General features: G+C 44.2%; 1 protein-coding gene across 3 annotated transcripts in view; it reads left to right on the forward strand.

Annotated features, from left to right (window-relative positions):
• Positions 1–24,127, forward strand: part of wbp4 (WW domain binding protein 4) — a 66,900-nt gene that overhangs the window by 25,224 nt on the left and 17,549 nt on the right. For 2 of the 3 annotated variants that reach the window (XM_070894175.1, XM_070894174.1), the window contains exon 6: positions 22,769–22,839. The exons of the other annotated variant lie outside the window; for it this stretch is intronic. In XM_070894175.1, coding sequence (XP_070750276.1) covers positions 22,769–22,839 — 71 coding nt within the window. The remainder of the gene's footprint in view (positions 1–22,768; positions 22,840–24,127) is intronic. 3 annotated transcript variants of the gene reach the window in all.

Here is a 24,127-nt window from a genome sequence, read left to right on the forward strand (position 1 = left end):
AAATCCTTCTTTGATCCCTTCCTTCTATCCCTCATCATTCACACCCTTGTTCTCCTTTCCAACTGTACTTCTATGTCTGACCCTGGAAAAAAGCTTCCCACAAATCACTTACAATAACGCTCAACTATCTAGCCTTTGGCTCTTCATTCGCCATGATACTTCTGCAGGGTCACACCCTCACCTCCATTTTGCCTTATTGCCAGTAAAACCTTTATTCTCTCCCACCTGGTACCCTTGGAACGGCCTCCATTTTCACTCCTTTAAGTCAAATTTGAACGTTTATGCCTCACAGTTGGTTTGGCCATTTGTCGTTAGATCTGGCTGGACCACATCAAGCACTATCGGGTCTTACTCTGCCCTGGCAAAACTGCTCACTACTCCAGGATCATTTAAGAATGTAAAGATATCCCCCTCCACCATCCCCTGCTTATTTACTCCACTACAAACCATCTCCTTGAACTCCTCTCCCATTCCCCATCAGCTCCAACAAGTGCTAGGAGCTAGGAGCTTACTTTGTCAGTAAAGTTGAGGTCATCTATTTAGCTGCTGCTCTCGGATCCCTCCCTTCCCTGTCCTAGCAAGCCAAGCTTTCTCCAAGGTTCTCCCATGCTGTGTAGCACTGAACTCGCATCTTTCTCTAGTTTCTCTCTCATCGACCCCTCATACTCTCTCCGAGCTGATCTGATCCATGAGACCCATCTCCTGCACTCTCAACTTATTCCCATTAAACTGCTGTCCACCCAACTTCCCTTCCTGGCCCCCATGCTAACAGATAATTGTAAATAGTTCCGTCTCATTGGGTACCATTCCCCTCCCCTTCAAATCAGCCATCATAAACCTCCTCAGAAAAAATCTCTACTCTTAACCCCTTTGTCCTTGCAAACTATTGCCCCATCTCCAACCTCCCTTTCTTCTCGAAACCTTGAATGAGTTGTCACCTCCCAAATCCGTGTCCATCTTTCCCACAACTCCATGCTTGAACATCTCCAATTGGATTTCCACCTTGCCACAGCACTGAAACGCTAATTAAAGTTGCAAATGGCGCACACTATGACAGACCGCGGTAAACTAACTCTCATCCTTTACTATTGTCTGCGGCCTTTGACACTGACTACACAGTCCTCCTCTGGCACCTTTCCTCAGTTATCCAGCTGAATGAGACTGCCCCTTGCCTGGTTCCAGTCATAGCCAGAGAATCTACTGCAATGGCTCACTTCCCACCCGCGCATAGTTGCCTCTGATGTCCCCCAAAGATCTATCCCTGACCCCCTCCTATTTCTCATCAACATGCTTCCCTTTGGTGATATCATCAGAAAATACATCATGTTCGCTGTGACACCCAGCTCTACCGCACCACCACCTCCCCTGATCCCTGCACTGTCTCTATTGACAGACTGCTTGTCCGATATACAGTCCTGAATGAGCCACAATTTCCTCAAATGTAATATTGGGAGGATCAAGCCCTGTCACAAATTCTGTTCCTCAGCCTCTGAATTCATCCCCCAGACTGTTTGCAACCTTGGCTTTCTATTTGACCCCTGAGCTGACCATCTGACTACACATCCTTTCCATCAGAAAGAACGCCTACTTCCACCTCCATAATATCGCCTATCTCTGCCCCGCTACAGTCCATCTGTTGCTGAAACCCTCATCCATGCCATTGTTATCTCCAGACTTGACTATTATAATGCTCTCCTGGCCTCCCATCTTCAAAACTCTGCTGCCTGTATCCTAACTCATACCAAATCCTGTTTACCCCTCACCCCTGTGCTCGCCAACCTACATTGGCTCCCGGTCCACCAATGCCTCGATTTTTAATATTCTCTACCTTGTGTTCAAATCCCTCCATGGGCTTGCCTCTCCCTATTTCAGTAACCGTCTGCAGCTGTACAACCCTTGGATCTCTGTGCACCTCCAATTCTGGCCTCTTGTCCATTCCCACTTCCTTTGCCCCACCATTCGCAGCCGTGCCTTCAGCAGTCCAGGTCCGAAGTTCTTGAATTCCTTCCTTAAAACCCCTCCGCATCGCTCCCTCTCCCTCCCTGACTTTAAGATGCTCCTTAAAATTTATCTCTTTGACCAAACTTTCATTCACCTATCCTAATATGTCTCAATTTTTGTCTGATTAGCTCCTGTGAAGCACCTTGGGACACATTACTATGTTAAAGGCACTATATAAATGCAAGTTGTTGGGGAAATGCTTCAGACTCTAGATGAGATGGTGATCAAGGCACCAAGTTCACCTCTGACCTGCCTCATGTTAAAGTTGTTACATTAATAAAACTATTGTTTTCATTTGCATTCCTGAAGCTTGGTGAAAACTCCAGCATCCCAGTGAGACTAGATATAAATGAGTAATTCATTCATTATATGCATGCCCTATTTACATAGTTGCATTCACTCAATGCTGGGCATTCACATGCGTTTTATAAACCGGAATTCATTCTAAGCAGGACCACTTGTAATTTAATTCTTGTTAACAGGCCAACTTATTAGTGCTTAAAACTTAATGCACTAAAGGCTTGGCTCATAAGTTGCACTTGTCTGAAATAGAATGGATCAATGAAGCTTCTTAAATAAAATCTTTTCCTTTCCTTGTTACTGGTAACACTCGGTTATCTTTTCTACCCATTTGACTGGCTCTGCTGGATGGAATGTAGAACCAGTTTGGTTTGCAATAAGAGCTTGCACTCCCCTAGCAATAATTTGCATTGCAGTACATTATTTGCATCACTGAATCTTGATGCCCTTCAATGAGGGAATGAAAATCTTGTCCTTTATCCTGCGTCCTCCGCACAACGTAGCACTATAACCTTCCTTGATAGTTTCCGAGGAAACCATGTGCTGAATACATGTGAAAATAGCAACAAGATCTTGAATATAGGCATGGCTGCCCTGTGATCTCTTATTCATACGTCGTATAAACTACTAGGCTCTAATACAGCACCAGTTTGGTTTTGCTCAGCTAAAGATACTTTGATAGAAGTTTGAGTCAGTCGTCAGCCATCTTTGGGAACAAGTTAGATTAGCCAAACAGAATATCATTGTGTTAATTAATCCAGTCTCTGTAGGTTTGTACTTTTCTGCTTCCTCTGGAGCTTAAACTATTGACGTTGATTGGTAGAAAATATCATACCAGGGTGACCTTTCCAGACACACAATCTAAGCAGTTGGTGCATTGGTGCCTACTAAGCCATTTAGTCCCATCTCATATTGGCCCTCATGTTCTAGAGCATCTTTGACATCTGGTATTAGTTTTAATCAGGTTCATGTTCAACATTTCAGTCTTTCGTGATCTATTTTATTTGGATTGTTGAGAACAGTACCTGCCGATGTTGTCTTACGCAAACTGTTTGGAAATTGTACACAGTTCAACATCAGATAGTGTGCTCACTGGCCCAACTTCGTTGAACTTTTCTTGTATAGAAAACAGTGAAGTAATTAATGAGGGGATTGGCTCTTGGAATGACAGCACTGTAAATCCTTGTTGTAGATTGGCTGTATTTGATTTGGCATTCTGATGGGGAAGTTCGTGGGATTCAACCAGAATTATTAATGTCATTTCCCATTTCCATTTGGGTGAAGAAGTTATTCTGTCATTATATCTGCCACCACAAAACTCGATTATCATTTTCATTATATGGATACTTGTAGAGACCCATGTTCTCTTGCACAGCCATGTAAGCAGTCAAGGCAGATCGGTGGCAAAGCCAAGAGAATGGCTCAGGCATCCTACACTCCCAACCATTTTGCAGGGAATGTGCCTAAAGGATAGGTTAAAGGTCATTCTGTTCATGGCGCATCCTGGTGATCTCTCACTCTGGTTCCAAATAATAACACGTGCTCATTCATTTAGTAAACATTACTGTCTAGAGTTAACTGCAACTCAGTCGTGCCTCCAGAAGACTGGGTCTAATAGCTGGTATTATCCTTTCCTAAATATGTACGAGGCTAAATTCCTACACTGTGGAGGATGCAAAATGAAGATTATGTAGCTGGTAGGGCCTCCAGGGATGATACACACCACCATCTTAACTGCCCATCCTTGCAATTTTGGAGCGGGGTTAGTTTTAAATGGTGAGTTGCTTTCAGTTTAGCTTGGGTTAGAACGAGCTGGCTGAATGTCACAGGTTCTGAATGTTTGTGATACAAAGATTAGGGACCCTGTGTTGCACCACCTATGTGCAACTTCATTCTTGTGTGCTCAGCACATGGCTTACCCAGACCATAACAAACTAAGCCTATGTTGTATGGTGGAGGCATGTCATTTGAGGAATGAAGATAGATTAAAATATCTTGTCTCTTGAGTCCAACCAATTGCTATCACCCCATACCTTTGGTCGCACTCTTGCTCTGCTTTTACCTATTGACGCTCTTGGCGTCATTATTTCGTTCGACCTCAAATAGACTTCCTACTTCTCCTATTCCGAAAGCTGCCAGTAAGAAGATAAATATTTGGTTCGCTATCTCTGGGCACATCTGTGAAGGTGTTTACTGAGCTTCTTCAAGCGATCATATTGATTCCTCAGCACCCCACAATATACTGGTGCAACTTACATTTATAACCTAATAAATACTGAGACAAGCCTGAACACTTCTGAAAGTGATTCACAAAACATGCTAATAAACCCACCCATTGCTCATTTACTCTGGTTTTACCAACCCTTTGCTTCACAGGCCTCCTTTCTACTGCATTTCTTGTAGGCACTTTTTCAAAGGATAAGTGAGGTTGATTGTTCAGTACAAGTTTTGTAGCACTTCCCCTTCTGCTTGCTCTGCTTTAGAGATAGCTCTACTTAGTATAATTTTTTTTAATTTAAATTTTCCCAAATTCTTACCATTCTACAGTAGCAGGCTGCAATTTTGATGACTGTCTTTTTTCGTATGGTAGTGTTGTGGAAAAATATTTCCGAGACTGTATAATATATAAAGAGAGGTTTATTAAATCGGAGACAAAGCTTTGGGAGAAGTGTTAGAGACTCCTGTCTCTGAACCACAACTCAATTTGGTATCTCCAGTGAGGTTCTTTTATCTTACAAATTACGTCACTTTACATCACATCGGAGACAAAGCTTTTCATCCAAGGCTGAGTTTTTTTTATATAAACCAGCCTGCATTGTGATAGGGCATTATAAACAAGGGCAGACTCTTTGGCACCGGTATAGACAAACATCCCACTTAATTATCTCTCCAGTCGTTCATTATCTCACTTTCCTATCTACATAACTCAAGGCCAGCATACCTTGAAGTCTAACTGTTTTTTATATAAAACATAATGCATCAGTATTGTCCCTTACAAAATTCATTAAAGGGGAAAATAAAAACAAATGTTTGGTCCCGTATACCAGTCAAGTATATGTGCAAAAATCCGCTCCAACAATATTCCCCCTTTTGGTCCTGGATGATGATCACGAAATCCAGATGACCACAATGATAGTATCATATTGTCATATATTCATCCTTTGGGGTATGTTACTTCCCTGATGTTCCGTATATCCACCTTGCCTGTAGCTCTAGGCTACCCTTCAAAGATAGTGGTCGGTGTCATCGCCGTCTGTTTCTTCATCCTTGGTGTCTTCAGGTATTTCCATCAGGTGTGCTTCTTCTTCTTTGGCGATTACACTGGCTACTGGCATCAGTCGAGCCATCATAACTTTACAGCAGATATTAAAACACCCGATAATCAGACAGCAAGTAATTATTATTACAACCAGAATAATTACTCCATGCATAAGATAGGGGGATCCTGGGGGTCCTAACAGCCAGTCAAACCAGCCAGATCCTCCTGCTGTCGTGGATAACTTCTTTACCTCCCTTCTTATGTGATCAGCGAGGTTGGTTATGTTTTCTGAATTATCGGGAATGTAAGTGCAACATTCCGCTCCAATTAAGGCAATTTGTGCGTATGGCTACCATTTCAGCCGTTATGCCCTCCATTGCTTCAGCAGTGTCGTTAACTATCTGTTCCAGTACCCTCTCTAGGTTACGTAATTCATCCATGGTGCGTCCTATCCCGAACGGGAGCATCATGACCCCAAATAGCGCACCTACCGGGGTAAGATCTCGTCTTAGTCGACTGGTGTCTGTACTTCTGCTAAAGTACGTACCTGTCTGACAAAAGGGGACCACATATCCCAAATAACAGGACCCCCTCCAGTTCTGAGGCAACCAGGGGTAGGCCTTATGCCCGCACACAAAATAAGTGCTATTGTATGCTGTTAGATTCGATCCCAATCTCTCTCTCAGCCCCCGTTGCCACCTAATCTTAGGGTCCCAGTCCTGGCTACTTGTCTGATTCTTCAAACCCTCTATTTCAAAGAACCCCTGGTTTGTTGTTTCGCTGGCTATTATGTTCCACCTGGCGAGGTTAAAGTATCCTGCTACAAAACCTGTTTCCTCACCGGTCAGGTTTCTAGTGAAACAAATGTCAGCGGTGGGCCTTCCAACTCCTGAGGTGTTGGTCAAAACCAGGAACGGGGTCGTACCGACCTATTGTATTCCGGCTGGTACCATCCGTCAATGCATCCAAAAGGTAACCCCCCGATCTCTACGTTTCTTTATCCCCACTCTGGTTCCAAGTATCATTTACTTCCCCTGTACCGTTTTGTCGCATTACTCACTCTGCTACTTCCGAAATGTTAAGGGAGATTGACCTCAAAGGGATGCCTCCTTTGCTATGTATGGGGATGTGCGAACATACCCAGCAACTAGAAAAGTTCTCATTTTGCGCATAAACATAAGACATGTACAAAAAGGTATTCACATGTAACTCTCGTTTCGGTCTAGCTAGCAGGCCGGACCTAACACGAGCTATGATAATCGCACCGATCGCAATATATAGTTTCATCTTATTACTCTAGAATTAACAAATAGTCAAAGGCAAAATGGCCGTATGGCTTGCTTGAAGAATCTCTCGCTGTCAATCTGTAAATAGACAAACAACAACAACTAATACGTGTGCTAAACGGCTGGTTCAAAAACCTTAAGCTGGGTCCGATGCTTCCATTGTCCGTTCTTAACATCGATGCAGGCACAAGTGTCCCTGCTGATTATAACCTCATACGGTCCTATCCATTTTTGGGGCAAACCCCGGTTTTCCCGGGAGGACCCTTACCATAACGCGACTTCCCGCCAACGGGACTTCAGGGAGCTTTGTAAGCTCTGCTTCTGCGTCTCTTTCTTCCTGATTGTCCCTAACTAATTTACGCATCCCTTTTAATTGAGTACTTAGTTCCAAAACATACCGTTTTATTTTGTCTTTTAATGGGCCTACATCGGCCCCCCCTGTTATGATGTTCTCTGGTAATTGCATCGCCCTTCCTGTCATTAGTTCATAAGGGGTTAATCCGGTTGTCCGGTTTGTCGTGGCTCTTAACTTCATCAATATTATGGGTAATGCTTCTGTCCACGTTTTTCCTGACGTTTTCATGGCCTTTGCCAGGGCGTTCTTAAGAGTATGGTTCATGCGCTCTACCATCCCAGAACTCTGCGGGTGGTAGGGGATGTGGAATTTTTGTTTTATGCCCATCAGCTGGCATATTGTTTTTACAATTTTTCCGTGAAGTGGGTGCCTTGGTCGGAATCCATTTGAAGAGGCACTCCCCATCGGGGAATCACCTGCTCAGTCAATATCCTTGCCACTGTTGAGGCAGTGCAATCACGTGTGGGAAAAGTTTCCACCCACCGGGTAAATTGATCTATAATCACTGGGCAATATCTTTTTCCATGGGATGGGGGCAAAGGACCTGTGAAATCAATTTGTACGTGTTCCCATGGTCCCCGTGGACGGGGCTGGTGTCCCATTTTAATTTTAATGGGCCTGCCTGGATTATATTGTGCGCACGTAACGCATCGATGGCAATATTTGGCAATATCTCTCCCCATCCCTTTCCACCACCAATCTCTCCCAAGACTCCCGGTCATGGCCTCTCATCCTGAATGAGACAGGCCATGATGCAACTCCAATAAGGTATTCTGTATGCATTCAGGCGCCATTACCCTGTCGTTTCGTCTCCAAACGTTATCCTTCCCTTGCGTTGCGCCTTGCTTTGTCCACATACCTATTTCCTCCTCTGAAGTGTCTTGGTGTAGTTTCTCAATACTTACCTGTTCGTCTCGGACCCCAGCGGCACTGACTTAATTTTAATAATTTAAAATCATTATCAATGGAGAGTGTTTTTTACCTATTCAAATTATTTTTTTTTCCCCAATTAAACCAATATCTTTTTCACAGCTGATATCAACTGGTATTTAGTAAGTTATGTCTTTATCCATCGCAAACACCCCTTCTCCCCCATGCTGTCATATAATCGTGTACTACCCCGATTGCATATCTACTGTCCGTATAGATATTAACAATCATATTTTCCGATAATTCCAGTGCCCGGGTGAGGGCTACCAGTTCTGCCACTTGAGCTGACGACCCCCCATTAATTCGCCCTGATTCAACTGTCTTTGGATCCTGGTTAACTACGGCCCATCCGGTACGAGGTAGTCCCTCTACGTATTTTCGTGAGCCGTCCACAAACGAGGTTTGTTCTGCGGTTTGAAGGGGGGCATCTTTTATTCTATCCTCTTCCATATCCTCACATACCTCTTCGCAAAAGTGGGGTTCCCCCTCACCCATCATACCTTCTGCGGGGTTGTTTCCTACATCCCTAATTATGGTTACCGCTTTGTTGGGTGTTAAGAGGACTGCTTCTCACTTTGCCCGTCTCATATTAGATACGGTTCTCAGTTTTCCTGTGTTTAACATTTCTACCAATGTGTGTTTTAGTGTGGAGAATGATGTTTCCAGTCATCAGCACATGCTCGCTTAATTTTTACCGCCCAAGCTGCGCAATCTAGCGTGGCTATACATCTGGATAGAAACATAGAAAATAGGTGCAGGAGTAGGCCATTCAGCCCTTCTAGCCTGCACCGCCATTCAATGAGTTCATGGCTGAACATGCAACTTCAGTACCCCATTCCTGCTTTCTCACCATACCCCTTGATCGGCCCTTCTAGCCTGCACCGCCATTCAATGAGTTCATGGCTGAACATGCAACTTCAGTACCCCATTCCTGCTTTCTCACCATACCCCTTGATCTCCCTAGTAGTAAGGACTTCATCTAACTCCTTTTTGAATATATTTAGTGAATTGGCCTCAACAACTTTCTGTGGTAGAGAATTCCACAGGTTCTCCATTCTCTGGGTGAAGAAATTCCTCCTCATCTCGGTCCTAAATGGCTTACCCCTTATCCTTAGACTGTATCCCCTGGTTCTGGACTTCCCCAACATTGGGAACATTCTTCCTGCATCTAACCTGTCTAACCCCGTCAGAATTTTAAACGTTTCTATGAGGTCCCCTCTCATTCTTCTGAACTCCAGTGAATACAAGCCCAATTGATCCAGTCTTTCTTGATAGGTCAGTCCCGCCATCGCGGGAATCAGTCTGGTGAACCTTCGCTGCACTCCCTCAATAGCAAGAATGTCCTTCCTCTGGTTAGGAGACCAAAACTGTACACAATACTCCAGGTGTGGCCTCACCATGGCCCTGTACAACTGTAGCAACACCTCCCTGCCCCTGTACTCAAATCCCCTCGCTATGAAGGCCAACATGCCATTTGCTTTCTTAACCGCCTGCTGTACCTGCATGCCAACCTTCAATGACTGATGTACCATGACACCCAGGTCTCTCTGCACCTCCCCTTTTCCTAATCTGTCACCATTCAGATAATAGTCTGTGTCTCTGTTTTTACCACCAAAGTGGATAACCTCTCATTTATCCACATTGTACTTCATCTGCCATGCATTTGCCCACTCACCTAACCTATCTAAGTCGCTCTGCAGCCTCATAGCATCCTCCTCGCAGCTCACACTGCCACCCAACTTAGTGTCATCCGCAAATTTGGAGATACTACATTTAATCCCCTCGTCTAAATCATTAATGTACAGTGTAAACAGCTGGGGCCTCAGCACAGAACCTTGCAGTACCCCACTAGTCACTGCTTGCCATTCTGAAAAGTCCCCATTTACTCCTACTCTTTGCTTCCTGTCTGACAACCAGTTCTCAATCCATGTCAGCACACTACCCCCAATCCCATGTGCTTTAACTATGCACATTAATCTCTTGTGTGGGACCTTGTCGAAAGCCTTCTGAAAGTCCAAATATACCACATCAACTGGTTCTCCCTTGTCCACTCTACTGGAAACATCCTCAAAAAATTCCAGAAGATTTGTCAAGCATGAGTTCCCTTTCACAAATCCATGCTGACTTTGACCTATCATGTCACCTCTTTCCAAATGCACTGCTATGACATCCTTAATAATTGATTCCATCATTTTACCCACTACCGATGTCAGGCTGACCGGTCTATAATTCCCTGTTATCTCTCTCCCTCCTTTTTAAAAAAAAAAAGTGGGGTTACATTGGCTACCCTCCACTCCAGAGGAACTGATCCAGAGTCAATGGAATGTTGGAAAATGACTGTCGATGCATCCACTATTTCCAAGGCTACCTCCTTAAATACTCTGGGATGCAGTCCATCAGGCCCTAGGGATTTATCGGCCTTCAATCCCATCAATTTCCCCAACACAATTTCCTGACTAATAAGGATTTCCCTCAGTTCCTTCTCCTTACTAGATCCTCCGACCCCTTTTATATCCGGAAGGTTGTTTGTGTCCTCCTTAGTGAATACCGAACCAAAGTACTTGTTCAATTGGTCCGCCATTTCTTTGTTCCCCGTTATGACTTCCTCTGATTCTGACTGCAGGGGACCTACGTTTATCTTTACTAACCTTTTTCTCTTTACATATCTATAGAAACTTTTGCAATCCGTCTTAATGTTCCCTGCAAGCTTCTTCTCGTACTCCATTTTCCCTGCCCTAATCAGACCCTTTGTCCTCCTCTGCTGAGTTCTAAATTTCTCCCAGTCCCCGGGTTCGCTGCTATTTCTGGCCAATTTGTAGGCCACTTCCTTGGCTTTAATACTATCCCTGATTTCCCTTGATAGCCATGGTTGAGCCACCTTCCCTTTCTTATTTTTACGCCAGACAGGAATGTACAATTGTTGTAGTTCATCCATGCGGTCTCTAAATGTCTGCCATTGCCCATCCACAGTCAACCCCTTAAGTATCATTCGCCAGTCTATCCTAGCCAATTCACGCCTCATACCTTCAAAGTTACCCTTCTATAAGTTCTGGACCATGGTCTCTGAATTAACTGTTTCATTCTCCATCCTAATGCAGAATTCCACCATATTATGGTCACTCTTCCCCAAGGGGCCTCGCACAACGAGATTGCTAATTACTCCTCTCTCATTACACAACACCCAGTCTAAGATGGCCTCCCCCCTAGTTGGTTCCTCGACATATTGGTCTAAAAAACCATCCCTTATGCACTCCAGGAAATCCTTCTCCACTGTATTGCTTCCAGTTTGGTTAGCCCAATCTATGTGCACATTAAAGTCACCCATTATAACTGCTGCACCTTTATTGCACGCACCCCTAATTTCCTGTTTGATGCCCTCCCCAACATCACTACTACTATTTGGAGGTCTGTACACAACTCCCACTAACGTTTTTTGCCCTTTGGTGTTCTGCAGCACTACCCATAGATTCCACATCATCCAAGCTAATGTCTTTCCGAACTATTGCCTTAATTTCCTCCTTAACCCAGTCACCACCGAGCTTTCGGTGGTAGAGTAATAGGCTATAGGTCTCCTTTTATCCCCGTGATCTTGGGTGACCTCGGCCATATAGAACCTACTTTCATTGTTACAGTGGATGTGGAAATCCTTACCCATGTCAGTCAGTCCCAATCCAGGTGCGGAGACTAGTTCTGACTTGAGTTTACTATATGCCTGTTCTTGTTCAGGGCCCCACTCTATAAGGTAAGGATTGTGGAGGGGCTGGCCACTATCGGGTGTAATTTGGGGGTGATCTTGTTAAGGGCAGTGTAGTCGATAGTGAGTCTATAACTCCCATCTGGTTTCCCTACCGGCCATGTTGGGGAGTTAGTGGTGCAGTTTCCCCTTGCCGCAATCAATCAGGGCCTTAAATTCCCTCATTACATCATTCCCCAATATTGCTCCCTCACGATTCTTGCATATATAAAATCTCATGGGTATATATAAGTTATCAATTTCCACCAATTGGGTGGTGCTCAGGTAGGCCAGTGTGGGCCGTCCATCTATTCCGTTTATCAGAGCCTTCTTGTCGGTGACGGGAAGGAACATATTAGTAATAGATATTGAGGCTCCCGTGTCCACTAGCAACTCACACTGTCGGGCCCCCTACTAGTGCAGACACATATATCCTTCCTTCCTTTTTACTTTGTACAGGGGTCGCCGGACATCACCGGGTGGCTTTGTACGCCTGCCACTTCTGGTATTCCTGTTCTGACAGGGTCCTTGCCTTATTAGGATAGCCATTTTTACCATAGCATGTCGCTTCCAGGTGCCCCTTCTTACAATACGTACATTGCTTTTCACTGCCTTTCCCTTTGCATTCCCTGGCAAAAATGGCCCGGTTTTCCACAATTATGGCAAGTCCCCCTTTTCTGCCCTCCTCCTGTTCCTGTGGCAGAGACCTTTTCCTGCCTTATCTTTTTCTTTTCTAAACTGCTAAAGCTTACTGTTTTAGCCTTTTTCAAAAGTCCCTTTTACACCTTCACAGATAGCTCACCACTCGCCCAGGAGTTTGACCTGATCCCTGAAGGTATTTCTAAATTTAAAACTTTTTTTTCTTTACTGAGCTAGAAGCTTTCGTGTCAAGGAAAATGGGAGCGTTTTAAAAGGCATTCTTTATCTCATTCCGAGACTAAATTTATGTCTTTCAACCCAATTGCATGTTTTCTTTCGACAAGTAAGTGAGCGTGTCAAATAAATTCTTCTTTTTTTTTTTACTACCGGGACCATATATTTTTTTATCTTTTACTCAACAAACCTATCCTTTGTGCATTTCCTAGCTCTGTAACTTATCATCCGAATATATCCACACCTTCGTTTCTAACTTAAAATGTAATATCATAAGGTTCACAGTTTCTTAAACTTCCCACATACAGGACAACACTACGAAGGGTTAAACATTTTTTTACTCTGTTTGGAAAGAGTGGGTGAAGCTAAAACAGGTAGGCAACTCCACACCTTCCCAAACAGGCTTTCATTCATTCCACAGTCAAAATCACTCGAGTACTCTCTTCATTCAAAATAGACACTCACAAAAGTCTCTCTTCATTCAACAAAGCTTATGACTGGATCCATATGTCACTTAAGATAGTCACTATCAGCTTTTTTTTTAATGGCATTACGTAATTGCGCAAGTTATAATTAATGATAGGAATTAATTAATGATCCGGGCAGCCCGCGTTTTACATTCCCTTCCTTACCTTCCATGTTCGCCAGTCTCGGACGTTTCCCTTTGTTTCTGTAATACTCACGGCCACGACTACTCTGTGGAGACCCTTTGTCTTCGCAACAAAGCTAGCGTGTTTCCTTACCACCAGAGTTTTCGGCTTTAGGTTGGATCGATCAGTTCCCTTCCGCACCGACCTTATTTACTAAAGGGACAACTTAAACTGGTTAGTCAGCCTCTTCCCGCTATCTGCTTACTCGTATCTTATACACTATCCCGTCGTGCCCGTACACCTCCCTTTTCAGTCTCTAACACCAGATTCCAGATACTGTCTTAAGTGATCACGCCTGATCGGACAGTATCCTGTTTGTGACGCCATTTTGTTGTGGAAAATTTTTCCAAGACTGTATAATATATAAAGAGAGGTTTATTAAATCGGAGACAAAGCTTTGGGAGAAGTGTTAGAGACCCCTGTCTGAACCACGACTCAATTTGGTATCTCCAGTGAGGTTCTTTTATCTTACAAATTACGTCACTTTACATCACATCGGAGACAAAGCTTTTCATCCAAGGCTGAGTTTTTTTATATAAACCAGCCTGCATTGTGACAGGGCATTATAAACAAGGGCAGACGCTTTGGCACCGGTATAGACAAACATCCCACTTAATTATCTCTCCAGTCGTTCATTATCTCACTTTCCTATCTACATAACTCAAGGCCAGCATACCTTGAAGTCTAACTGTTTTTTATATAAAACATAATGCATCAGTATTGTCCCTTACAAAATTCATTAAAGGGGAAAATAAAAACAAATGTTTGGTCCCGTATACTAGTCAAGTATATGTCCAAAAATCCGCTCCAACAATATTAGCAAAACAAATTAAACGTCAATATCCAAGTTGGATATCCAGGCCACGGTGTAACAGCGTGGATATCTTGTAAGCTGCTTGCAAATATTCTGTGAGGGCAATACTCAATGATGTGCTCCAGGGTTTGATTAGGAGCTCCACAGTCGCTGTGTCTGCCCCCTTCTCCCCCCTCGAACTCCCCTACCCGTGCACGAGATCCCACCCCCTCCCCCCACCCCCTTTTTTATTTTACAAGTGTGGGGTCTCATTCCTTCAACTTTTAATTATTTTTTGAGATTTCACGAGTTAAATTTAAAATATTTAACTTTTTCTTTCTCTCTATCTCTCTTAATCCAATCTTTCTTTCCTTCACTATTTTGCTTTCTGTATCTGATTTGACATTGAATTCCAAATTCCACTTACTGATTCAGACTCTGCGCTGCTCATTAACAATTCTTTAATATGATTGATTAAGGAGAAACAGTTGCTTTCCCTGCTCACATGGGTCCCAGCTGCCTGTAGAGGGCGCCATGCTTTAGATGGTTGGCTGACAGGAATATGCTGTGCAAAAGCCCATAGACTTTCGATGGGACGAGTGCAAGTCTGATGAATGGCTAGCACGTTTCGTTCACTGCTCAGAGAAAAATCTGGCCCATTCTAGTTATTTTAAGTCAACTGTTTCAAGTTTGACTCATGGGTGGGAGCAGGGAGTACTCCTCAGCAGTTTTTTCCAAAAGCTTTTTTAAAGATTGGGTTACTTGAAGCAGTATGAATTTCTAGGTGGAGAACTTTTGTTTTAAGACTTGAGACCAGAATGTGAGCTGTTGCGCTACCTGACCTCCTATCATGCTACAAGACCTGTCCCATGCCATTTACAAGTGTGATCTCAGTAATCCCCCATCATCCAGAATTTCCTTCCACTGTAGCAGTCCAAACAAAGAAAAATATACACTCTACCCCCCCTCCTCCCCCACATCACCAATTCCAGTTCAGCACATCTCCAACCCCATACTTGCTCAGGAATGTATACAGTGGAGGGGCAAGGGGTGGGATAACTGCCCATTAAGACCAAATGTATCGAGGAAACCAGACCACTGCAGTCTCCCTCAGACTGTTTAAAGTTTGCTGTTCGAACTTTTGAATTATTGAATATTAGTACTAGTTGATAGACGAATATTTGGTTGAATTTAATCAAACATGGAGGGAGTTTCACCCCTTTTAGGTTGATTAGATAAATATTTGAGGCAGAGATAAATATTTGAGGCAGAGATACAGGACTATGGGGAGAGAGTGGGACAAGTTTTGGATTGCTGTGGCAAAGAGCTAGCACAGACACTGGGCTGAATGGCTTCCTGTGGTCTAAACATCTTTAGTTCTCCTGCCACCCCTGCAACAGTAAGTACATGACTACGTGTTTTTTTAACAATTCATTCTCTCTATGTGGGCATCACTGTCAAGGCTGGAACTTTATTGCCCTTCTCCAGTTGCCTTTGGAAAGGTGGTGGTGAGCCGCCCTCTTGAACCGCTGCAGTCCGTGTGGTGAAGGTGCTCCCACAATGCTGTTAGGGAGGGAGGTCCAGACTTTTGACCCAGTGATGATGAAGGAACGCTGGTATATGTCCAAGTCAGGATGGTGTGAATGGAAGGTGGACGTGATGTTCCCATATACCTGCTGCCTTGTCCAAGATGGAGCTTGGGAGGTGCTGCTGGACAAGCATTACGAGTTGGGCCAGTGCATCGTAGTGTTGTTGCAGCTGCACCCGTCGAGGAGAGTATCCCATCACACTCGAGTTCTGCCTTGTAGGTGATGGAGAGGCTTTGGGAGTCAGGAGGTGAGACACTTGCTGCTGTGGGAAAATGGATTCTGCTCCCAGGTTTCTATGGAAGGGTGAGCTAGCTGAGCCAAATGTCCTTCCTCGTCTGTATTTGCCTTTATGAAATTTGAATTGATTCTGCAGAGTCTGCCCTTACAGAATAGAGAATGGTACTATTGGAGGACGGTGGCTGAACTCCCCTGTATATAGCCAGTAAAACAAGGGAGGGCCCTCTGTCAAATGTGCATGTACAACACTATGTGTTGTGTCTGCTTGTTGACGGCACAACCAACCAGATGGATGCTCGTTCTGTCAGAAATTTGTAGATGGAAGCGGTGATCAGGCAAGTGGGATAACTGCTTTTAAAATGAGCTCCCCCCCCCCCCCCCGGTAATCTGGGGCAAGTTAATAGGAGTGGCCGTGTGCACTGGGTTTCGCCTGGCATTTGGGGATGAACACGTTGGGAAGCTGTTTCACCAGCATGAGAGAATTTATGTTTGCAACCTATCTGTTAGCCTTGAAGCTGAATTGTCCTCTATTTTGAGGATTTAGCTTTGCTTGCGGGTTCAAGAAGGATAAAGGCAAACAAATGTTTAGAAACTGCAAGTGCCAAAATGTCTGTACATAAGAACATAAGAAATAGGAGCAGGAGTAGGCCATAAGGCCCCTCCAGCCTGCTCCGCCATTCAATAAGATCATGGCTGATCCGATCATGGACTCAGCTCCTCTTCCCCGCCTACTCCCCATAATCCCTTATGCCCTAATCGTTTAAGAAACTGTCTATTTCTGGCTTAAATTTATTCCATGTCCCAGTTTCCACAGCTCTCTGAGGCAGTGAATTTCACAGATTTACAACCTTCAGAGAAGAAATTTCTCCTCCTCTTTGTTGTAAATGGGCAGCCCCTTATTCTAAGATCATGCCCTCTAGTTCTAGTCTCCCCCATCAGTGGAAACATCCTCTCTGCATCCATCTTGTCAAGCCCCCTCATAATCTTATACATTTCTATAATATCACCTCTCATTCTTCTGAATTCCAATGAGTAGAGGCCCAACCTCCTCAACCTTTCCTCATAAGTCAACCCCCTCATCCCCAGGATCAACCTAGTGAACCTTCTCTGAACTGCCAGTATATCCTTTCGTAAATATGGAAACCAAACCTGCACGCAGTATTCCAGGTGTGTATACGGTCAGTACAGGCACCGTTTCTTCAATGCTGTTTAAATCGACAGTGAGCAGAGCCAAACAACAACTTATTTATAAAACCACTTTAAAGTAGATACAGAGGAAAATTTTTTTTTAAATGGATGAAGAGCCAAAGGAGGAAATATTAGGAGGAGTAACCAAAAGTTTGGTTGAAGAGGTGGGTTTTAAGGGGAATCTTAAACCCCAGCTAAGTCCCACAAACATATATATGTCTTGCATCTGTCACAATCCAGGTGTCACGTTTATTGCAGCTATAAAGCAAAGTGATTTTGACAAAGAGAAAGGCAATGACCTGGAGCCTGACATTTACATAGTTACAACTCACCAGAAAGACGTGCATTTATATAACGCCTTTCATGACCTCAGGACGTCCCAAAGTGCTTTGCTGCCAATGTAGGAAACGCGGCAGCCAATTTGTGCACAGCAAGGTCCCACAAACAGCAATGTGATAATGACCAGACAATCTGCTTTAGTGATGTTAGTTGAGAGATGAATATTGTCCAGGTCATGGGGGATAACACCCCTGCTCTTCAAAATAGTGCCATGGGATCTGAGGGGTCAGACTCTGTTTAATGTCTCTTCCGAAAGACGGCAACTCTGTCAGTGCAGCACTGTCTCAATACTGGAGTGTCAGCCTAGATTTTGTGCTCCAGCCTCTGGAGTGGGACAACCTTCTTACTTGGAAGCGAGAGTGCTACATTGAGCCACAACTGGTACTGGAGTTTATAGCAATGGCCTTTAAAGGAACAGGCTGAGCCATCACTATCATGACTGGACCTGAAACTACCAGTAAGAACTTCCATGGGAGATCTGCTAACTGCTTAAAAAGGAATTAATAGAGAAGGATAAGGTGGGAGGTCAGTGGGTTGATGCAGCCATTTAATTCTGCCATTCATTTGTTTGTGAAACGTGGCAAGGTTTGTGGCAGCAGTTCTGACTTCATTAAATTTGGCATACAATAAATAAATATTTGCCTTATTTATGGTGGCAGATTTAACCCCCATTTTAAGATGTCTCTACAATGTGATCTCTTAACAAACCAAGCCCAGTCTGCACATGCCTTTAGTCATGCAAATGGAGTTACATAGAAAAACAGGCCATTCAGCCCAACTAGTGTGTGCTGGTGTTTATATGCCACACCAATCTCCTCCCATCTACCTCATCTCAGCCTTTCAACATATATCTCCATTCCCTTTTCTCTCATGTACTCATCTAGTTTCCTTTTGAAAGCGTCCGAGCTATTCTCAACCACATCCTGTGGTAGCGAATTCCACATTCTAACCAGAGTACAGAAATGTCTCCTTATTTCCCTCTTGAATTTATTTGTAACTACCTTATACTTACGGCCCCGAGTTTTGGAATTTCCCACAAGTGGAAATATTGGGCACAAGTTGCGTCCCCCGCCGCCACCCCCCCCCCCCCCCCCCCCTGCAAAAACGGTGCACCTCACGGAGGTCCGCCGACTATTCTGGAAGAAAAAGTGCACCGAAAAGTTAACTTATAATTCTGGCTAATCCTCGGGTCGTCTTCAGCTGTAGCATGGTGCAACAGAATGAGAGGGGGCGGAGCCAGGTCCCGGCGCTGAAAACAGTGCCGAGACACCTCTACATGCGCGTTAGAGTGTGCGCACATGTGCAGTAGCTCCTTGCAGCCCGAATCTCTGCAGGCTTTGTGGGAGGGGCCCGAAGCACCCACCACCTCCAGCCCCCCCCCCCCCCCAACCCCGTCAGCCTGCCGCGTTGAGTCTTCTCCCTCACTCCGTTCAGAGGCCATCAGCCTAGCCTTCCTCCCGCACCTAGTCCTGGCCGAAGGGCTTGCCTGTGCGTTGTCCCGCACATATCCCAGGCTGAAGGGACTCCCGCACGGCCAGCTGCTGCCGAGTTTAGTTGAGGGTAGGATTTACTTCAGTTCTTTATTAATTTAATTATTTACTTCAATTCTTTATTTTTTTATTGAATACTTGTTACTTTTTGTGCTTTGTTTGGTGCTTGGTGGTGCTTTAAATGTAGTTACTTGTGCCGATTCCTTAACTTTAGGTAAGGTTTTCTGTGCGGACAGAAGTGGCAACATACGCTGGCCTAAGTTAGTTTGGAGCAACAATTTGCTGGCCAAACTCGCTTAAATGGCCAAAACAGGCGTAAGTGGCTGGGAACGCCCCCTTTTGGAAAAAAACAAAACTTTAAAAAAAAAACCTAACTAACTCGCTTGCACTGGCATAAATTAAATGGCCAGAATTGCAACTAAAAAGATACTCCAGAAAAATCAAGTTGCTCCAAAAAAAAAACGGAGCAACTCTTGGGGAAATTTGGGCCCATTCTCTACAACTACTCTGTCCAATCCATTGATACGTTTAAATACCTGTGTCAGGTCTCCTCTACTCTTTTTCTAAAGAAACAAAATCCCCAACCTGTTTAATCTTTCCTGATAGCTGTAATCTCTCAGTTGTGGTACCATCCTTGTAAATCTTTCTTGCACTTTCTGCAGTGCTGCTATGTGTCCTTTTTAAAGCTTGGAAACCAGAACTGTGCACAGTCTGCTAAGTGCGGCCTGACCAGGGTCCTATGCTGAAGTCTTGTACTATCGCACCAAGCTTCCAATACCAAATGGAATGCCTGTGCAACTTGGCATGCGGGTCATTTCTATTTGTGCCGCTTCGCATTTGTTTTTCTGTGATGGTTAAGTAGAGTTGGGGGGGAAAATTATGGCCAAGGAAAAAGTGACGAGCGGAGGGGGGTGGAAATCCTTGTAAAACAGATCTGAGTTACCCCTGTGCAAGGGAAATAAATACCTAGACTGAACATGCCTACCCATGTGAAATAGAAACAAGAGTTTTAAAAATACTGGGTGCTGTGCTCATGGTCCTTTCTTCTGGAGGTTCAGTTGTGCTAGAATTACTAATTACATGAACTTTAGGCATAATATTAGCTAGAGGAGCATTAGAGATTTCCTTGCACTCTGCCCCCAAAAAAGGGCTGTGTTTATAAAGCCATAGTGAATAAAGGCCATTTGAATTGAAGTGAATCTTGATAAAATGTTATGGACTGGACTTTAGTTCCCAGTACAAATCTCAGTGTGATCTATCACCTGGAGTTGCCCAACATTGTATCAAGTTGAATGATACCTATTTACCAGTATGCAGATTTAAATGGTACATTGCTGCTAGTGTAACTTATTGGGCCCAAGTTTCCACATGATTCGCGCCTGATTTTTAGGAGCAACTGGTGGAGAACGGACTATTTTAGAAATCGCAATTCTCCACATTTTTTTTTCTGCCGTTCTAGTCAGGTAGAACAGTTCTAGTTTTAGAACAGAATTTTTTCTTCAAAAGGGGGCGTGTCCGGCCACTGACGCCTGATTTGAAAGTTTCCACAGTGAAAATGTACTCCAAACTAAAGTAGAATGGAGCCAGTGAAGATTTTTGTAGAACTGAAAAAACCTGTTCTACACATTAAAAAATCAGGCGCAGGTTACAAATTAGGCGTCCAGAACGAGGTGGGGGGGGGGAAGGGAACTCATTAAATTCGACAATAAATCCTTATTTATACTTCTACAAATATTATACAAATAAATCCAACCTGAATAAACATTTATAAGCCAAGAAAAGATTAAATAAACCATCTTCCTACCTGTGTGAAAGTGCTTCAGCCAGGGAGAATTCTGCAGCCGTTCGTGCCGCTGAGGGGGAGAGGGGGCAGTTCGGGAGTCGGGTCCAGTGGGGGGGGGGGGGGGGGGGGGGGGGGTCGGGGAACAGGAGCGCGGGTCGGGTCAGTCGGGCGGGGGGGGGAGCGGGGGTCGGGTCGGGTCTGGTCGGCGGGGGGGGGGGAGCGGGTGTCGGGTCTTGTCGGGGGCGGGGAGCAGGAGCTGGCCGTGGGAGGAGCCTTCTTCACGCAGCCCCAGTGAGGCCATTCAGCCAGGGCTAGAGGCTGCGTGCTTCTGGCCCCTCCCACACAGTTCGGCGCCTGGAGCTACTGCACTTGCGTGCCGACTGTAGCGCGCATGTGCAGAGGTCCCGGCACTGTTTTCAGCGCCGGGACCTGGCTCCGACCCCCCCACAGCTCGTGCTGTCTGCGCCGAGGGCCAGAGGACCTGTAAGTAGGTGGAGAATACCGAGGATTTTTTTAGGCGCGAAAAACGGGCGCCCAGCTCGGAGGGGCGCCCATTTTTTTTCTTGTGGAAACTTGGGCCCATAGTGCCACACAATGCCTGCTGCTGAACCCTACTGAGGAACTCTGAGGGTGATGTGCTTCCTTGAGAGGAAAGTAGTCAATGGAGGGAGAAGTGTTTCTATCAGAGCAATGGAAGGGAGTCAGAGGAGGGAAAGGTATTTTTACTCGGAATGGAAGGGAAGCATCAATGGAGGGGATATGTTGGCCTTAGACAAAGGAAGAGGAGGAGGCTGCAGTGGATGGGAAAATGTTTTCCTTGGAGGCAGAGCACGTCTGTTTGAATCATTCTCATACAGCTTCCAGTTGGCCATTTGCCCTCTCTCAGAAATAGGAATGGTGAGGAACTTAAAATGAAATGCAGGATAAATTCTTGCAAAATATGCCCGTTCTTGATTTGGGAGCAGCAAATCTCATCGCTACCACTGAATGCAAGCTTTAACCCCCAAGAAACGTGTCAAGTTGGGTACAGAATTGTCTGATCCATCTGCAGGAATGAGTTCTATTTAAAAAAAAAAAAAAAATAAAGTCCTGTACTGTGGAACGGCAAGATGTGGACTTGCACAGAGACATTCCTCCATATACTGGGCACTAAACTTCACCAGTGTATTTTTCGCATCAAATGTTTTTTTAAAGAAAACGGACAGAAGAGCTGGTCGGGTATTGGCTTGTCTTTAACATCTCTTCGAACGTCGTTTATTTATGGTGTGCATCAAATGCTGTGTGTAGCTGCTCCATAGCTGTGCATCTACAATGCTTAATTATCTATGCAGTATGTATTTAAATAACGTATTACATTACGAGGTAAATATCAATTACTGTATTTCCCTCAAATATATAGATGATGCAATAATTGCAGATTTTTTAAAGTGTTTTCATATTGATAATATAGGCCATCTTGCCATTATTCCTCTGTATATCTAGGTTCAGAGCAACGGCTTTTTAAATGTGTGTGTGTGTGTATATATAACAACTGAATGATTAAAGTGCAAGACTCACTGTACGTTTCCTCCTGAGTGTGGTTAATCTGTCATACAAACTTCTGTGGGGCAATCTATAATTTCCTTTAGATGATCTCAAGCTTGATTAGCCTTGGGTGCCATTTTTTTAGTATTAATGAAGCAAAATAAATTTGCGAAGTAATTGTAGCCGTGGAACTATTTGTGCTTGGCTAATCGTAAGTGCTTAAATTTGTACTGCATGGATGATAGATTCTAAAGATGTGTTGGAACCATTCAAAGCGATTAAATCAAATTATTTGCATATGCTTTCATGGAGTGGTGTGTGTTTATATTTCAAAGACACTGCTAAATCGTATCCTGTATGGAAAAGGGATCTTGTAATATACAGATTGTGTTGCGGCCAAGTGAGAGACTCACAGGCAATTATTTCTTCATTGTACAGAATCACAATGGGAAAAGCCTGAAGGGTTCCAAGGGAGCTCAAACTTTGTGCAGAGTGAAGTTGCACAACAGGTACATTGTTGGTTTGCATTTGCCTACCACATCATTGAGGGCTTTTGTATCTGTGGACCATAAATGCTCTACATTAACCATTACTTTATAAGTGAATGTCCCCTCTAGCAGACACTGTCCTGTGCTTGCCGGGAGGGGCAATTAGTTTGAAGTAAGTGCACTCCCTATAAAACACTGGTCTATTTTACAGTTCAGTCTGATCATATGAATAAAGTTGGAGCCTTAGGCTATTTATAAAGGTTTGAGATGGCAGTATTCTGACAAAACAGCAATCATTTTACTTCAGTGATCCTGTTTACTTCACTGTTTTCTGAGCTAATTTTGTGCTTTTGGATATCGTGTCTCTGTACATCGAAAATGAAGCTGGTACATCACCTCTGACGTGGTGGTGTGTTGTGCTTTGATGCTTGTTGAGAACTCGGCAGTGGAGTTTCCAGGTGAGAATTCTCACTGGTTTTTTAAAGATCATAGCCCATCTAATCGCACAGCCTGGAAGGGAGGAACACAAGGTCCTTTCACTTCCCTGCCAGTGCGTGACTGAGTGCCAGCTATGGACCTCGGCTCGGTGCGATCACTTGACTTGCCGCTCACTCAGCTGTGGGTGGGAAGTTGTATGTTGTGATCTCCTTTGCCAAAGTGCACAAAAGATTTAACACAAATGTGTAAACTTATTGCAGCTGGGTTTTCATGAAGATGAGCAGCTTGTATTCCAATGTCTCTGATGTCAGAGTGAACACACTGCCCAGAGCAGCCGAAGGAGGACACACCTATTTTTTAGTTGCTAAAAGATTAAGCAGTTATGAAATTCTAATAGACTCAAGACCCATAATGTTAAAGTGCATGGTATTCTTGTTTATAAAATAAGGCAGAGATTAATCTAATATGGATCAATAACTTGTGCAGTCACCTTTTCAGATGAGATGTTTAAACAAGTTTTAACTTGTTCTGTCCTCTCAGGTAAGCATAAAAGATCCCATGGCACTATTTGGAACATAGGTGTTCTCCCAGTGCCTTAACCAATATTTGCCCCTCAACTGACACCACCAAAATGGCTATATACCTAATTTCTGTTTATAGGATTTTGCTGCGTGCAATTTGGATGTCACGTTTCTCTAGTCAGTGTCAGCTGTGGCTCAGTGGGTAATATTCTTGGCTCTGAGTCAGAAGGTTGTGGGTTCAGGTCTCACTTCAGGGACTTGAGCACAAAACCATCTAGGCTGACACTCCAGTATAGTGCTGAGGGAGTGCCGCACTGTCTGAGGTGCAGTCTTTCAGATGAGACGTTATA

Source organism: Pristiophorus japonicus, chromosome 11 (genome assembly GCF_044704955.1).
Source record: "Pristiophorus japonicus isolate sPriJap1 chromosome 11, sPriJap1.hap1, whole genome shotgun sequence".
In the NCBI taxonomy this organism is placed as follows: Eukaryota; Metazoa; Chordata; class Chondrichthyes; family Pristiophoridae; genus Pristiophorus; species Pristiophorus japonicus.